Below are 15,218 nucleotides of genomic sequence, written 5' to 3'. Positions count from 1 at the left end.
GGGAGCATATACATGATATGCCCTTTTGTCAAACGTATATATATTCAGTGTTATAATATGACACAACATTTGAACCTCGTAAATTCTAATTTTTCGAATAGATTTTATACACTCAATCTTAGGTAGTGTTTGCAACCTCTAAAAATAAGTGATTATGGAGATTTTCTTAACAAATTTGTGAAGAAAATCTTTATAATCACTTATTTTTAAAGGTTGCAAACACTACTTTAATGTAGTACGAGTAACATAATGTTGAAGTATAAATAACATTGTCTCTCATAAAAATATGTTATGATTCCTATTCTTTTAATGCATAAAAATTAACAACCACAGGAAGTGCTGGAATATGGAGAATTAAGGCAGTGGATGATGCCGGTGGGTGGGATTGGAGAACCACAGCGGAAGACATGGATCTTTCTGTGCGGGCTGCACTTGAAGGCTGGGAATTTCTTTACCTAGCAGATATTCAGGTTCATACATACATACATACATACATTTTTAACATATTTTAATTAATTTTTATCTTGTTTCTTACACATTAATAAAAGAAAATGTCATACCCTGCACCTCAAAACAGGGGGTTGGGTTGAAAATTTCTGAATCTACAATAGTGAGCTGACCCGTTTTACTAGCCCGTTTTGCTGGGTATTTATGTTTATCCAAAATAACATAGCAACCATAATTTACACACACAGAGAAGGTGGTGTTTGGATTGGATATGTTTTTGTTGTTTAGAGAAATATCACCGTAAACTTCAAAATCCACTCTTTCCATGTCTATATAGTAATGTTAACTAGGATGGATCAAGTCCACCGAATAATGAAGTCATTTGAAAGGCATTCTATTTTATATAACTAATGTGTAATTTGTAAATAAGTAGCGCATGAATTTAGTATTTGATCTATTGTTTCATTGCTAATCATAAAATACAATCAAAATCCATGTATTTGAAATCATTCGATCCAAATGCAACCTCAATGATGAATTACAAAACAGGTGAAAAGTGAGCTTCCCAGTTCGATTAAAGCCCACCGTTCTCAGCAGCATCGATGGTTTTGTGCTCCACCCAACTTGTTCAGGGCCACTTTCGTTCAAATGGCTATTAGCAAGGTTTGTTTGTGCTCTCGATAAATTACTTCTAAATCTAGCAATTCAACGGGCCGGCATTTTCGTAAAATAAATCACAGGCACATTCTCAAATTTAGGTTCTATTTGGACAAATACCGTTTTTATAAAAATGTTTCTTTACAAAATTTTTATAAAATGTTTAATTCTGTAAAAATATTTAACATTTCTAAAGTAATGTATTTTGAGTTTTATCAATGTCTTACATTCTAAAAAACAACTTTTAATTGTTCTTTAAAAACTATATTTTATTGTGTGGTAATGTAATTTTACAGAAGGTATCATTAAAGAAGAAGCTTTACATGATCCTGAGTTTCTTCTTTGTCCGAAAGATCATCGCCCATGTCTTCGTATTCTTGTTTTATTGTGTGGTTTTGCCATTGACGATTTTGTTCCCGGAAGCTGTCGTTCTCCGGAAAGACGGAACCATTGTAGCTACTTGTATCATCGCGGCGATTAACACACTTGCTGGAACTCCAAGGTATGATGGTATAACTATAAATAGAGTATTCGTTCGTTTGCTTCTTAATTAGTACTTCTTATCCCACTAATGGTTTTATTTATAAAAAAGTTTCTTGCAGAATGAAACGCCAAAACTGAACACTTGAAAAACTTCCTATCTAATGAATAATATATTTTGGGTGATGCTACATGTACACGGAGAGTTACACGTTGGGTTATACGTTGCACTTGAAATTACATAAATATCCTTAATGTAATTTGAAAAGATTTTTTTCAAATCAAGTGGAGGGATAATTTTGTAATTTTATATATAGTATGTAACTCAATGTGTAACTTAATGTGTACATGTAGCATTTCTCATATATTTTTCAAACGTAACCCGATTGACCCTATAAAATTGTCCATTAACTTCTCCATAATTTTCAGGTCACTCCATCTTATTTTCCATTGGATCCTTTTCGAAACCGCCATGTCTTTCCTTCGATTCAAGGCTGTATTCGTCGGGTTATTCCGAGCTAAAGGTGTCAACGATTGGGTTGTGACCGAGAAGCGTGGAGAGTACTCACTTAACAATAAAACCAAAATCGATTCAACTGCACCAAAACACAATGGAGTACGGGCCAAATCCTTGAAAGACAGGTGCATGCTTTTTATTTATAACTATGTAAATAAATCATTTTTACATTTTCAATTGGTGTTATTGATATGCAAATCTATATTAGAAAATATATAGTTAGTTGATAAATTTCTCCCATGTTCCAGAATATTGCTACCGGAGCTCGGGATCGCGGTGTTTCTATCAGCATGTGGATGCTATGGCTTCTTGTATGGAAAAGAATACTATTATTACGTATACATGTTCCTGCAAGTAATCTTCTTCACACTGTTTGGAATTAGCTGCTTCGGCCTCAAAAATATGCGATGATCATTATCGTAGCATACGCGATATGATCCTAGAAATTAAACATGGTGGCATGCTGTTTGAGCTGATGGATTTACTTATATCAGTAGATTTAATTTATGGCCGGAAATAAATATTGAATATGGTTATCAAGAATGTATTATGTGATGTAATTTATATCATTTGTATTAATTAGTTGCTTAAATAAATAATAATTATTTTTTATTACTTGAGGTTTAATCATCATATATTGTGATGCTGGTTAATTGATCAAGGTACATCACGATCCAGGAACTTAATTTATTCACCGCAAATAGTAGATATCTGTTACGGCAATTGGCTAAGAACTTAGTCGAATGTCATGTCACCGTTCTGATTAAAAAAAAATTGACGATTTATTTTACTAATATCAAAATTTTATTTAACTGATAGATTTCAAAATAAATCAATGTACATGATGATTTTTGACGCCTCATAAATATTTGGGTCTGGTTCGATCCAAGCCAGATCAAAAAAAATAATCCAAAATCATCAAATTTCATCATATGTCAAGGCTCTGTGAGAGTTTTGAGAATAGAAGGTTGTATTTTATTCATCATATGTACGGAAATATATATACAATTCAACGGAGGATTGACTAAGTTAAGCTAATGATATGCACAATAATCTTCTAATATATACAGGTAAATACAATGCAAGGAATCATGGAGTAAATCATAGAGAATCATTGGCGAGATTCCTGAGATTTGCTTACATGCCCCTCAATATGGAGGTTCCAAAGAAACACCAATCTTGCTAGCTAGAGACCGCAGGCGTGTGCCGGATAGTGATTTGGTAAGTGCATCAGCAAGTTGATCAGCAGAGGAGACATGTGAAATCCGTAGTTTGCATTGTTGAACCAAGTTTCGAACAAAATGATAATCTAAGGCAATGTGCTTCATGCGAGAGTGGAATACAAGATTGGCACAGAGATAGGTAGCACCAATGTTGTCACTATAGAGGACTGGAACTTGAGGAAGTGAGATGCCCAGCTCAGAGAGAAGCGAACAGAGCTCCGCAGCTCTCGTGGCAATGGCACGATACTCAGCTTCAGTGGAAGAGCGAGCAACCGTGTGTTGCTTCTTTGAGCTCCAAGAAATAGGGTTCGAACCAAGAAAAATAATGTACGCTGCTGTAGAACATCGGTCATCCGGATTACCTGCCCAATCAGAGTCAGTGAGGCCATGAAGGGACAGAGAGGTAGAGGGACGAAGATGAAGCCCATAGTCCAAAGTCCCTTTAAGATAACGAAGTAGACGTTTCACAGCACCCCAATGGTGTTCAGAAGGGAAGTGCATGAATTGAGACAACTTGTTGACAGCAAATGCAATATCAGGACGAGTGAGAAGCAAATATTGTAGGCTGCCAACCACTTGGCGATATTTGGTAGCATCAGATGGAGGTGCCCCATCATGAGAAGAGAGCGTGAAACCAGTGGCAAGTGGTGTATGCACCGGCTTAGCATTCTGCATGTTGAAACGGGCCAGAAGATCGATGGCATACCGCCTTTGGGAGAGAACAAGACCAGACGAGCGGGAGAGAACTTCAACTCCAAGAAAATAAGAGAGAGAGCCTATGTCTTTGACAGAAAAGCGAGACGCCAACTTACAAATAATTTCATCAACGAGCGCCGCATTGTTGCCTGTAATAATCAAGTCATCAACATATACCAGAAAATAAACAGTAGATTCTGGAGATTTAAGAATGAATAGGGAGGCATCTGAACGAGAATTCAAGAATCCAAGTGTGAGAAGATAGCGGCTCAGTTCGTGATGCCACGCACGAGGTGCCTGTTTGAGACCATAGATAACCTTATTGAGCTTGCACACATAATTTGGAAAATTGCTATCAATGAAGCCAGGCGGTTGAGCCATAAAAACCTCATCCTCAAGAGAGCCTTGGAGAAAGGCATTATTAACATCAAGTTGTCATAGACACCATCCATGTTGAACCGCAAGACTAAGAATGACACGAATGGTAGTTGGCTTAACCACCGGACTGAATGTGTCACGATAGTCAATGCCAGGACGTTGATGAAAACCTTTGGCAACAAGTCGAGCTTTGAACCTATGAACCAGACCTTCAGGAGTACGTTTAATGCGAAATACCCATTTGCAGCCAACAATATTTTGAGTGTGGTGAGGAGGAACAAGATCCCAAGTCCCATTGCTCAAGAGAGCATCAAATTCATCGGACATGGCAGACCGCCAGCGAGAATCACGAAGAGCCGAGGTGACACAAGTAGGTTCCTGATCAAGAGAAGTTTGGGAGGTGTGAAGAGAGTATTTGGGGTTTGGTTTGGTAATGTTGTTTCTGGAGCGAGTAGTCATGGAATGTGTGGGGGCAGGGGGGACGGGTTGTGAGGTAATAGGAGTGGGAGGTGGTGAAGTATCTGCTGACAGGGTGATCTGCATGGCCGGGGATGGAAGAACCATGGAGAGCGTCAAAGCCACATCTGGAGAGAGCTGGGACACAGACGGCACAAACATGGGTAAAGAGGAGTTGGTAGGATAAGTGTTATAAGGAAAAATTGACTCGACAAAGTGAACATGGCGAGAGACCCTGAGTGTGGATGAAGAAATATCGAGACACAGGTAAGCACTTTGGGAGAGAGAGTAGCCCAGGAAAACACAGGGAGAGGACTTTGGCGCTAGTTTGTGGGGCGCATAAGGACACAACCAGGGGTAGCACAAACAGCCAAATTCACGTAATTTAGAAAGGTTGGGAGGCCGATGAAAAAGTTTTTCGAAGGAAGAGAGCATAGAGAGATTGTGTTTGGGCATGCGATTGATTAAGTATGTGGCGGTGGCAAAAGCAAATGGCCAGAAGGTGGAGGGCAGGGAGGCTTGGTGAAGGAGTGTGAGGCCAGTTTCCACAATGTGACGATGACGACGCTCTGAGTAACCATTATGTTCAGGTGTATGGGGTGGGGTAATGAGGTGGGAAATACCATGGTGAGCTAGAAGAGGTTTGAGTGAGATAAATTCACCACCATTGTCGGTATAGAGAGTGATAATTTTGTGATTAAAGTAGGATTCAACAAGAGATTTGTAATCTTTAAAGACTTGAAGAATATCGGATTTGCGGCGAAGAGGATATAACCAGATGTATTTAGTATGGTGGTCCACAAAAATAACGTAATATTTATAGCCATCCATAGAGAGAACGGGGGATGTCCAAACATCCAAGAAAATGAGTTCTAAAGGATTAGTGGAAGTAAGAGATGAACGCAAAAATGGAATTTTATGACTTTTATTAATATTGCAGGAGTTACAAGGAAAATTGAAACAAGAACTGATAGGGGCGGGGAGATTTTTAGAGGACACTAAGTGACACACAATCTGAGAGGAGGGATGACCAAGACGAGCATGCCACATCGCAGCAGACACAGAAGAAGCAGGAAAGGCAGACGGCAAGGGAGGAGGAGAAGTAGAAAGTGGCCAAACGTAGACTCCATGCTTACTCCGTCCCATGAGAAGCAAATTCCCCGTGCTGAGATCCTTCACCTAAAAACCCGTAGAAAGAAAGGTGATAGAGATATTGTTAGTGCGACATAGTTGGGATACAGATAATAAATTTTTTGTCATAGAGGGAACACATAAAACATGAGTGAGGGAAAGGGGTGTAGATAATGTTGTTAAGACAGCAGAACCAATATGGGAGATGGACAAACCAGATCCATTGCCCACTACGATGGAGTCAGGACCATCATAGGGAGAATGGAGTGAAAGATTGGCAAGATCGGTAGTAACATGGTGAGAGGCACCTGAGTCTAAGAGCCATTCGGTGGGAGTGGGTATGGCCGTAGGGTGTGAGGCCGTGTGAGCCTGAGGACCAGCATAGGCCGGACGTGAGGCACTAATGGGTGACTGGGGAGAGCAAGGAACATACTGAAACTCGGGGCAGCGTTTGGCAGAGTGACCAGGTGTACCACACAGTTGGCAGCGACCCAAGTATGGTTTGGGAGCCGAGGACGATGGTGGGGGTGCTGGACGAGGGGTCCATGAACCAGAGGGGCGGATGTCACGAGAATGAGATTGAACAGTAGGACGATGGGGACTTGGGGTTGCAGGCTTTGAAAGAGTGGGTGCCCGGTTAGCCAACTTGTGGCTAAGGGCTTTTGTGACTCTATGTATAAACAATCTTTTGTTTAATATAATTTACACTTTTATAATGGCATTGACTTTATCTTTCTTCATAATGTTATATTATGATATACTATTGTTGTTTTGATAAAAACCTTGAATATACTATAGTGTATGTAAGATGTGGTAGCACATGGGGATGACTATCATGAAACACATCTTATAGTCACTGTATATTCTAAACAGTTCCTAGTCAATTGAGCCGTCCGCAAATAAGGATAAGGATCGCTCGAGATTGAGACTAGCATTTGCGATGCCGAGTACCACGTTTCATTGGTATGGAACATAGAGATGTTCAAAGTATGCAAATGAATATTCATATGATGAATGATCGAACTACCCTATCCGCACTTTCCAAGTGGTTATCATTTATCGAGTGGATAAAGTCCGCGGTTTTGGTTGTACATGATTAGTCCTTATTACTTGAAACATCATTGAGGCTCTATAAGCTAGTACTGTACTTTGACTCGTTTACCGACTCTATTGGGGTCATCAGGTGTCGGGATTGGGTACAGTTACAACACATATAGGAGTCGATGCTTTGTTGTCAAGGATTCACCACATACTCGCGAGTGTGGATATCCTATGCGATCTGAGGACATATTAGTGTGAAGAATCTCTGGCCAGAGTACATGATGTGTTTTAGGTTACTTGGTGTTCCTAGTAACACATGCGATTTTATTTTTACTTGAACAAATTTAATCGTAAAAGTTTTGATACCCATATATGGAATCGTTCCATATAATAAAATAAAATTTTTAAACTTCCGATGTACCGGGTATCAATTCTTAATTGATCTGAACACGTTTTCCAACAGCCTTGCTGAATCGGGAGGCGGAGTACGCTGTAGATGGGCCAGAGGGAACTTGTTTGGCCGTGAGGAGAATTTGGGCTTCAAAATTGAGCAATTTTTCATGAAGCTCATCAAACGTGATAGAGGTATCACGGGCTTGAATAGCAAATGAAAGTTCTTTGTAGTTCTCATCAAGTTCATTAAGAATTTTGAGAGTTAGATCTTCCGCATCCACCGACACATTCATGAGAGCAAGCGCATCAACGCGGGCTTTGATGCCTTGAAGAAATTCTGTGATGGTCTTCGTGCCTTTCACTGGATTAGAGAGATGAGCTTTTAGTTGCATAATGCGACCCCGACTTGGAGCGGCATATGTTTTGGCAAGCGTAGCCCAGGCCTCGGCAGACGTATGAGATGTGGCGATGAAAGGAATGAGAGTGGGCGACAGAGCACCGATAATTGCATTGAGAAAGAGTTGATCTTGCCTAATCCACAGGTTGTAGTTAGGATTGGGAGTCTGGACATCGTTGGTGGTGATGGTGGAAGATGGGCAGATTTTCGAGCCATCAACAAAACCAAGTAAATCGTATCCAATAAGGAGCGATTGAAACTGGAGGCGCCAAGCAGAGTAGTTGGTAGATGTAAGTTTCAGAGGGGCGTGAGCAGCAATGTTGAAAGATATGAGAGGAGAAGCAGTTGTGGTGGGAGAGTTTACAGCAAGGTTAGTAACGATGGAGGCCATGGAAATAAATGGAGATCGAAGGTGGCGTGAGCCTAATGGTGTTTTGATACCATGTTAGAGTTTTGAGAATAAAAGGTTGTATTTTATTCATCATATGTACGGAAATATATATACAATTCAACGGATGATTGACTAAGTTAAGCTAATGATATGCACAATAATCTCCTAATATATACAGGTAAATACAAGGCAAGAAATCATGGAGTAAATCATAGAGAATCATTGGCGAGATTCCTGAGATTTGCTAACAGGCTCAACCCAGGAAAAAGCTCATTCGACCATGCCCTATGTAGCAGTCCAAGCTAGAAATTAAAGGGTCCGTTCAAGACAAAGGGAAGAGCTCATTGTGCGAGCCCTAACACCTGGATCCATTGGGCCAGAGCTAGGAATGGGCCATATAGAGGCCCGACACATGGAAGATGTGGTAATCGGAAATATTTGGAGATTTTTAACAGATAAGGATAAGCTACAACAAATTCGAAATTTGGTCAAATATTAAGTTGGTTCAAGAGCCCTAGCTGCTCTAGTCTCCTACCTTGGGTAGAATTTCGCCATAACAAGGGTTTTATTGCAACAAGATAATTCACTCCTAAAGCATTTATAAATACCAGGTATTTCTTATGGTTTAACACATTCACTTACTTTTATTCTCGTTTTATTGCTCTCTTTATATTCTGAGCATTGACCTAGGCATCGAAGGGGTCACACCGAAAACACTTTCGACACCCCCTAACCTAGCTTCCGTCTGTGCAGAGCCACGTCATACCCGAATCAACCCGCTTTTGGAGAGATTTGAAAATCCGCTCCACCAAACCGAACTAGAAGTAAATTTTTGGTATCATCAATTTCGACAATCTTTCCACAATAAATAATAACTCAACACATGTCTACATGTATATTGAAACTGATACGCACTTGACTCTAAATATGGACCAAAGCATGTTAGAACATCAACTCTAAGAGTGGGCTAGAAGGGGAATAATAATAACAACCTGACACAAGAAGACATCACAGAGGCCCATAAGTGAAGGAAACTGGTCAGTCTATGCTGCCCTTAGGGTTGTCTATCCTAAGGGCAGATCAACTGCCACAAATCATCTGCAGTTGATATGCCCTTAGGGAGCCAACCCTAAGGGTAGCATAGACAAAAGCAAAAGAACCAGAAATTAGGGGTGAGATCGGGCAGGAACTTGTCTCGTAACCTCTCTACCCAATTTTCATCCCAATAATTTTTTTCATGTTCGAAATTTTTCAAATTTTATTTTTCAAAATATACTATTTAGAAATTTATACGTCTAAATAAAAAAAATTAAATATTCAATTATTATATGAAATATTAGGGATAATGCTTCAAGATTTTTGCAGAAAACTCCCAAAAAAATATACTATATTTTAATAATTTTTTTTTAAAAAAAAACTATTTAAAAATTTATATTTTTAATTAAGAAAAATTCAACTAGAAATATATAAGTGCATAACAAGATCATTACATATCTTTATAATTAAATTTGATGATCATAAAACTCTAAGTATCGTACACAATAACTAAGATTAGACAATTTTTTTGCATAAAATTTGTTGTTTTTTACAACCCAATTTCACATCAAAAATTGTAATTAACATATATGAGAATTTTGTATTTTTGAATTTTTTTTCGAAAAAGAACATCGACTATGCGCTAGATAATTATTATTTTATAAAATATTTAGGTTACAAATTATATTCAAATTAAAGTCAACAATATATTTTGTTAAATATATGATGGACAAATTTCTTCTATTATTCTGTAAATAATTTTAAATATGAATTAATCAAATTATTAATATTTTAAAAAAATATAAAAAAAATAAAATTTTATTTCGTGAGGCTAATATTCGATTATTTCAATAAGGCATAATTATGTGAAATAAGTCCATATTTATTTATGTACAGGCTGAAGCCCAATAAAACAAGTAACCCAATATGTTAATAAATTATTAATAAAATTTATTTAAAATATTAGGCCAGATCGGGAATCCCGTCATGAAAATGATTTAATTTCGACCCTTCTCTTGATATCAATCGTTAAGGAAAAATTCTCGAAATTTGGGTTGGAAAAAATTCGGGTTGAAATTTTTTTGGGACTAAAATAGGATGAGATTTGAGAAGAGTCGGGATTATGGAGAAATTTTTTCATCCTTAACAAAAATAAAGAATCAACAGAAGAATGGATTCAACAATAACCAAAATCACCGTTCTAGACAATGCAAGCAACCCACGTTTCCACATGGGGAAAATTCACCCTACATGTACAGGAAATGTCCAAATATTGTATTTAAAGGTTAAAATTTATCAATATATGTGGAGTCCACGAAAAAAAAAAATATGGACTCCACATGTACTGATAAATCTACACATTTGGATATACATGTAGGATCTAATTTATCATACATTAACGGGAGATTATGTCACGCTAAAGCATACTTTGCACATATTGTGAACTTGAACCTCAATAATATTTCAATATTGAACTTGAACCTCCATAATCCAAACTCCAATTGCATTCCATATGCCAATTTCGAAAAACACACTGCATGAAAAATAAACCCCACGAAGTTGGGTATATAAAGTTCAACCAACTATAAGAAAAACAAAACGAAAGAAAATATGAGTGCAGGAAGGGTCACGAGGATTTACGAAAGAGGAATTGCTGAAACTCAAATTATTCAAATTATAGAGTGAATGAATAATTTTATCGATTTAAAGAATAGAAAAAACGACAATTGACATATCATAATAAATATATATTGGCAAATTGCACATATAATCCAATATAAATCCTGGGTTTGTTGATAATTCATGTGAAAGTTTTAGCTTCTTATGCAATATACGTAGATAAATAATGTTTATGTGACAACTGATAAGAGTCCAAGTGCTTAAATGAAAATGGAAGTACCAAAAAGAGCAAACAGGGAGTCTCGAAGAATTACTAGACTAATTTTATGGCATAATGATTTTGTTAAAAGATTGAGTGCAATTGAAGGAGCTTTATAGATTGAGTTGTAATTGTAATTAGTAAGACCCAAAATCAATAAGGCCCAATAAACTAGCATTTATAAATAAAGGCTTTCACATTAATTAACCAAAAAAAAAAGAAAAAAAAAAAGAAAAGAAAGAAAAACTCATTTAGCTCACTTCTCTTCTCCTTCTTCTCGTAATCTCTCATTCCTCTGTCCTTCTCATTCCGTATCAACTTTGGTGGATATGTGTGATCCTCATCATTGTGCATAAAGAAGCATTATACAATATAGTATATGTATTGTATAAATACAAATTACCAAAATAATCATAAAATTTTTTATTACTGGATAAAAATAAGTGTATATATATATATATATATATAACGGCAATATATTTATAGATATTTAAATAATAATAAGAATTTTAAAAAAAAAATTAAAAGCGAAGGGCACTCTTACTATCAAAAAAGGCTTTTGCTCTGTTTCTGAAAGAGCTCCTCCCACTATGGGAGGAGGATAGAAGCTCTTTCACAAATGATACGTAAGCCCAATGGCAACTCAAATAGATGTAATTGGGGATGTCTTTAGACCAGTTGCATAAGACATATGAACGTTATTGACTAATAATGTCTCGGTATCAGCCATAATAAAGTGTTTAAGATCTCTCAATTTCTAGCCTCTCCTTCTTGCTTACCTAGCTCTTCTTAAGTTTTTTTTTTATTTATTCCGAACCCATAGGAATAAATACTAGGATTCACATTTCTCTTTTTTGGAATGAGAATGTTATGAAAGAGAGAGGTTTGAAACTCCAACCAGTCACCAAAACAAGCAATCCGCTTCGGTTAGGGGCGGCCTTGCCCAAGGGCGGACAGGCCCCTTGTCCAGGGCCCACTCATGGTGGGGTCCTTCATTTATTAAAATTTTTATTATATATATAATATATAATTATTATATATTAATTGTCCTATTAATTATTAAAAAAATATAATTATTATTATACAAAAATATCGCACGCCCAAAGCTATATATTCAAGTTTTGCTCTGTTCATCACATCTCATTATGGTATTGTTTGTCATTGAGCATCGCTCCGCATCGCCTTTCTGTGATCAATGATTTTCCTAGCCTCGAGTTCTTAGCTTGAGTTGTTTGAATGATTTTTTTTCTGCCTCTGGTTATGCTAAGATTTGATTTATGAGTCATTCAATTCAATTTTTATTTTATGTTAGATGTTAATATTTGTTGCTAATTTTATGTAGGGGTTGAAAATTCGTGGATTGAGAGCACAATAATTTATACCTAATTTTGAAAATCGGGTTTTTAGTTTAATTTTGAATAGCTAAATTAACTATTTATAAATTGAATTTGTACCTGAACTGTAAGTGTGGATAATTTATTGAAATTTTATTATGGAAAATTCATGATTAAGAAAATATGAAGGATAATTTTGTATAAATAAATTATATCTATTTTTTCAAATTAATGTAAGAGACCTTCTGTTCTAAACTTCGTCCGGTACCTCATTTTTCTTAGAACTGCCCCTGGCTTCGGTAGTGGCAGTAGCTTCAAAGGAATTGGTAGTATATCTTGAATAGGAAAGCATTCAATGTATGAACTCAACCTATGTTCAAGAGCTTGAACAATGAAGTGAAAGTAATTAACTTGATCATTTTAATGAATGGATAAAAATTACCTTTTATCTTCTTTATCAATAAAAATGATAATAACTAACTTGGTCATTTTAATGAATGGACAAAACTACGCATCATCTTCTTTATTCAATAAAAATGATAATAAAAAGTTATTTTAGAAAATTCTAAAAATTAATAATTAATATGTTAAAAATATTAAAAAGTAATTAATTATGTTAAAAATATGTGTACCCAAATTATCAAGTGCGTTGGTTGCTAGTATAAATTATATTCAATAATTTATCTTAGACTTCTTTTGAATTTTGAAAGAATATTCGGTAATCACGGTGAACTTCAAAAGTCACTTTTTGAAACAATTTTTTTAATCCTGTAAACACGACCATCATTTTGTGAGTACGGAGTTAGTCTATGCTATACTGGAAGTGTTTTTCCTCCTATTTCAATACCATTAGATCATGTGAAACTCTTATATTTTTATGGAAATTGACATGTGTGTTAATGATCCAATGACTGACATTTGACCACATCATGGGGGGAGAAGTACTCCAGGTGTAGCATAGAATAATCCTTGTGACCGCATACAGTTCGATTTGAATAAATCAAATTTTTTTTTTGGAATATTGTTGTTATTGATTGATTTTATAATTTCCAGTATTCTAGGGGAATCACACATCTTGATTGATCTTGCTAACTATTTTTCTTGATATAATTAGGTTAATCAAATAATTAAACGTTTTTTTTTTATTTTTCGTATAAGTTAATAGAGGTTAATGAGATTGGTACGTGTTTAATTTCCCTAATATTAATTACTTGATTTCATTTTTTATAAATTTTTATTATTTTAAAACCCAAACACACGCTAATACACACATATTTACCAGCACATTACAGAACACATGGATACGTGTGATCCGTTAAAGTTATCAATTTTTTAAATTAAAACGATAAAAGATACGAGAGAAGATGACAATATTTGTCAAATATGGGATTGAGGTTAAGGGTCATTTCGAGATTATGAAAAAGTTTCACAAATTACCAAGTACTTATGTTATATGATGAGCATCACTAAGTACGCGCCAACCATGGGCGTAGTGAGATATTCGCATGTATATTTTGTAAAACTTCGTGAGGGTTCGTTCGGTGTGCATATTAGTAATTTAGGTATAAATTATTTTATCTAATTTTACGTTTTTTTGTCATATTATTTATTTATCTATTAATTATTACATCAATTAAATTATTAATTATTTATCTTACATCAATCAAATCATTGAATTTAAATTATCATTCTACCATTTATAAATAATATTATTTATATTTTATTAATTATTAAAAGAACAAAATGTTAAATTACCATTTTTATATAAAATACAATCAATTATCAAATAAAAAAAAGGGAAAATTGCATATATATATCACCCCTGTGAAACCCGTGTTCGCTGATAACCCCTTGTCAAAATTTTTTTGAGCTAAAAACCCCATGTGTTTCCGGATCTGTAGCACGCGCACCCCTCCTGCTGTGTTTTGTGGCTCACGCGCTGATAGATGCGAAAATGCAAGGTTTTTTTTAAATTTGGTCCAAAATACCCTTAAATCATACCCATTCAGTTCGGCCATTGAACTCGTCACCTTCATCTTCTCCGATCACGACTCCGGCTAGCCGTATTTCCGACATTCCTTGCTTGCTTTAGACTCCTCTTCACATCTCCTACAACCCTCGACATTTTTCTCTTCATTTTTCCCCTCAATATGTCGAGCTACAGCTCCAATCTTACGTTGGTACTCACCACGAAGCCGACTAGTTTTCCTTAATTTCCGACCAACTCTGACCACCAGTCTTCCAAAGAAACCCCGATCCGTGACCCTCTTTTCCATACGAACAAACACACACACATCAATTTCCCCGATTCCTACGTCCTTTGGGAAGATAAGATATGGGCAATTTCGTCATTTTTATGGTAAAATTCTGAATGATATACGTGTGCTACAGATCCGGAAACACATGAGGTTTTTAGCTCAAAAATATTATACAAGGGGTTATCAGCGAACCCGTGATATCACAGGGGTGATATATGCAATTTTCCCTAAAAAAATTATAATATATCAATCAAATCAAATACTATAGTAACTATCATTTTTTATTTATTTTTATCACAAGATATTATTTATTTCTATATTATTTATCTTATCAAACACTTCAAACGGTACCTCAAAGCATTATTATCACGAGATATTCACGTGAACATTTCGACAGTACGTGGACAACCATGTGCGTCGTGAGATACTCGCATGTACATCTTGTAAAACATCATTTCAAAGTATTATTATCATGAGATGTTCGCATAAACATTTCAACGATGTT

At 36.0% G+C, this 15,218-nt stretch overlaps 1 protein-coding gene across 2 annotated transcripts in view; it reads left to right on the top strand.

Annotated features, from left to right (window-relative positions):
• The window catches only part of LOC140892485 (glucomannan 4-beta-mannosyltransferase 2-like), a 32,553-nt gene that overhangs the window by 4,000 nt on the left and 13,335 nt on the right, over positions 1-15,218 (top strand). Inside the window, exons 5-9 of one of the 2 annotated variants that reach the window (XM_073301397.1) lie at positions 334-470; positions 997-1,110; positions 1,401-1,606; positions 2,014-2,226; positions 2,350-2,393. In XM_073301397.1, coding sequence (XP_073157498.1) covers positions 334-470; positions 997-1,110; positions 1,401-1,606; positions 2,014-2,226; positions 2,350-2,393 — 714 coding nt within the window. Of the gene's footprint in view, positions 1-333; positions 471-996; positions 1,111-1,400; positions 1,607-2,013; positions 2,227-2,349; positions 2,717-15,218 lie in introns of those variants that run through there. The other variant, XM_073301396.1, reaches the window with a different exon arrangement.

This window comes from Henckelia pumila, chromosome 3 (genome assembly GCF_033568475.1).
Source record: "Henckelia pumila isolate YLH828 chromosome 3, ASM3356847v2, whole genome shotgun sequence".
NCBI lineage: Eukaryota > Viridiplantae > Streptophyta > Magnoliopsida > Lamiales > Gesneriaceae > Henckelia > Henckelia pumila.
The sequence above is the reverse complement of the archived record's forward strand: the minus strand, read 5'-3'. Positions and strand labels throughout refer to the sequence as shown.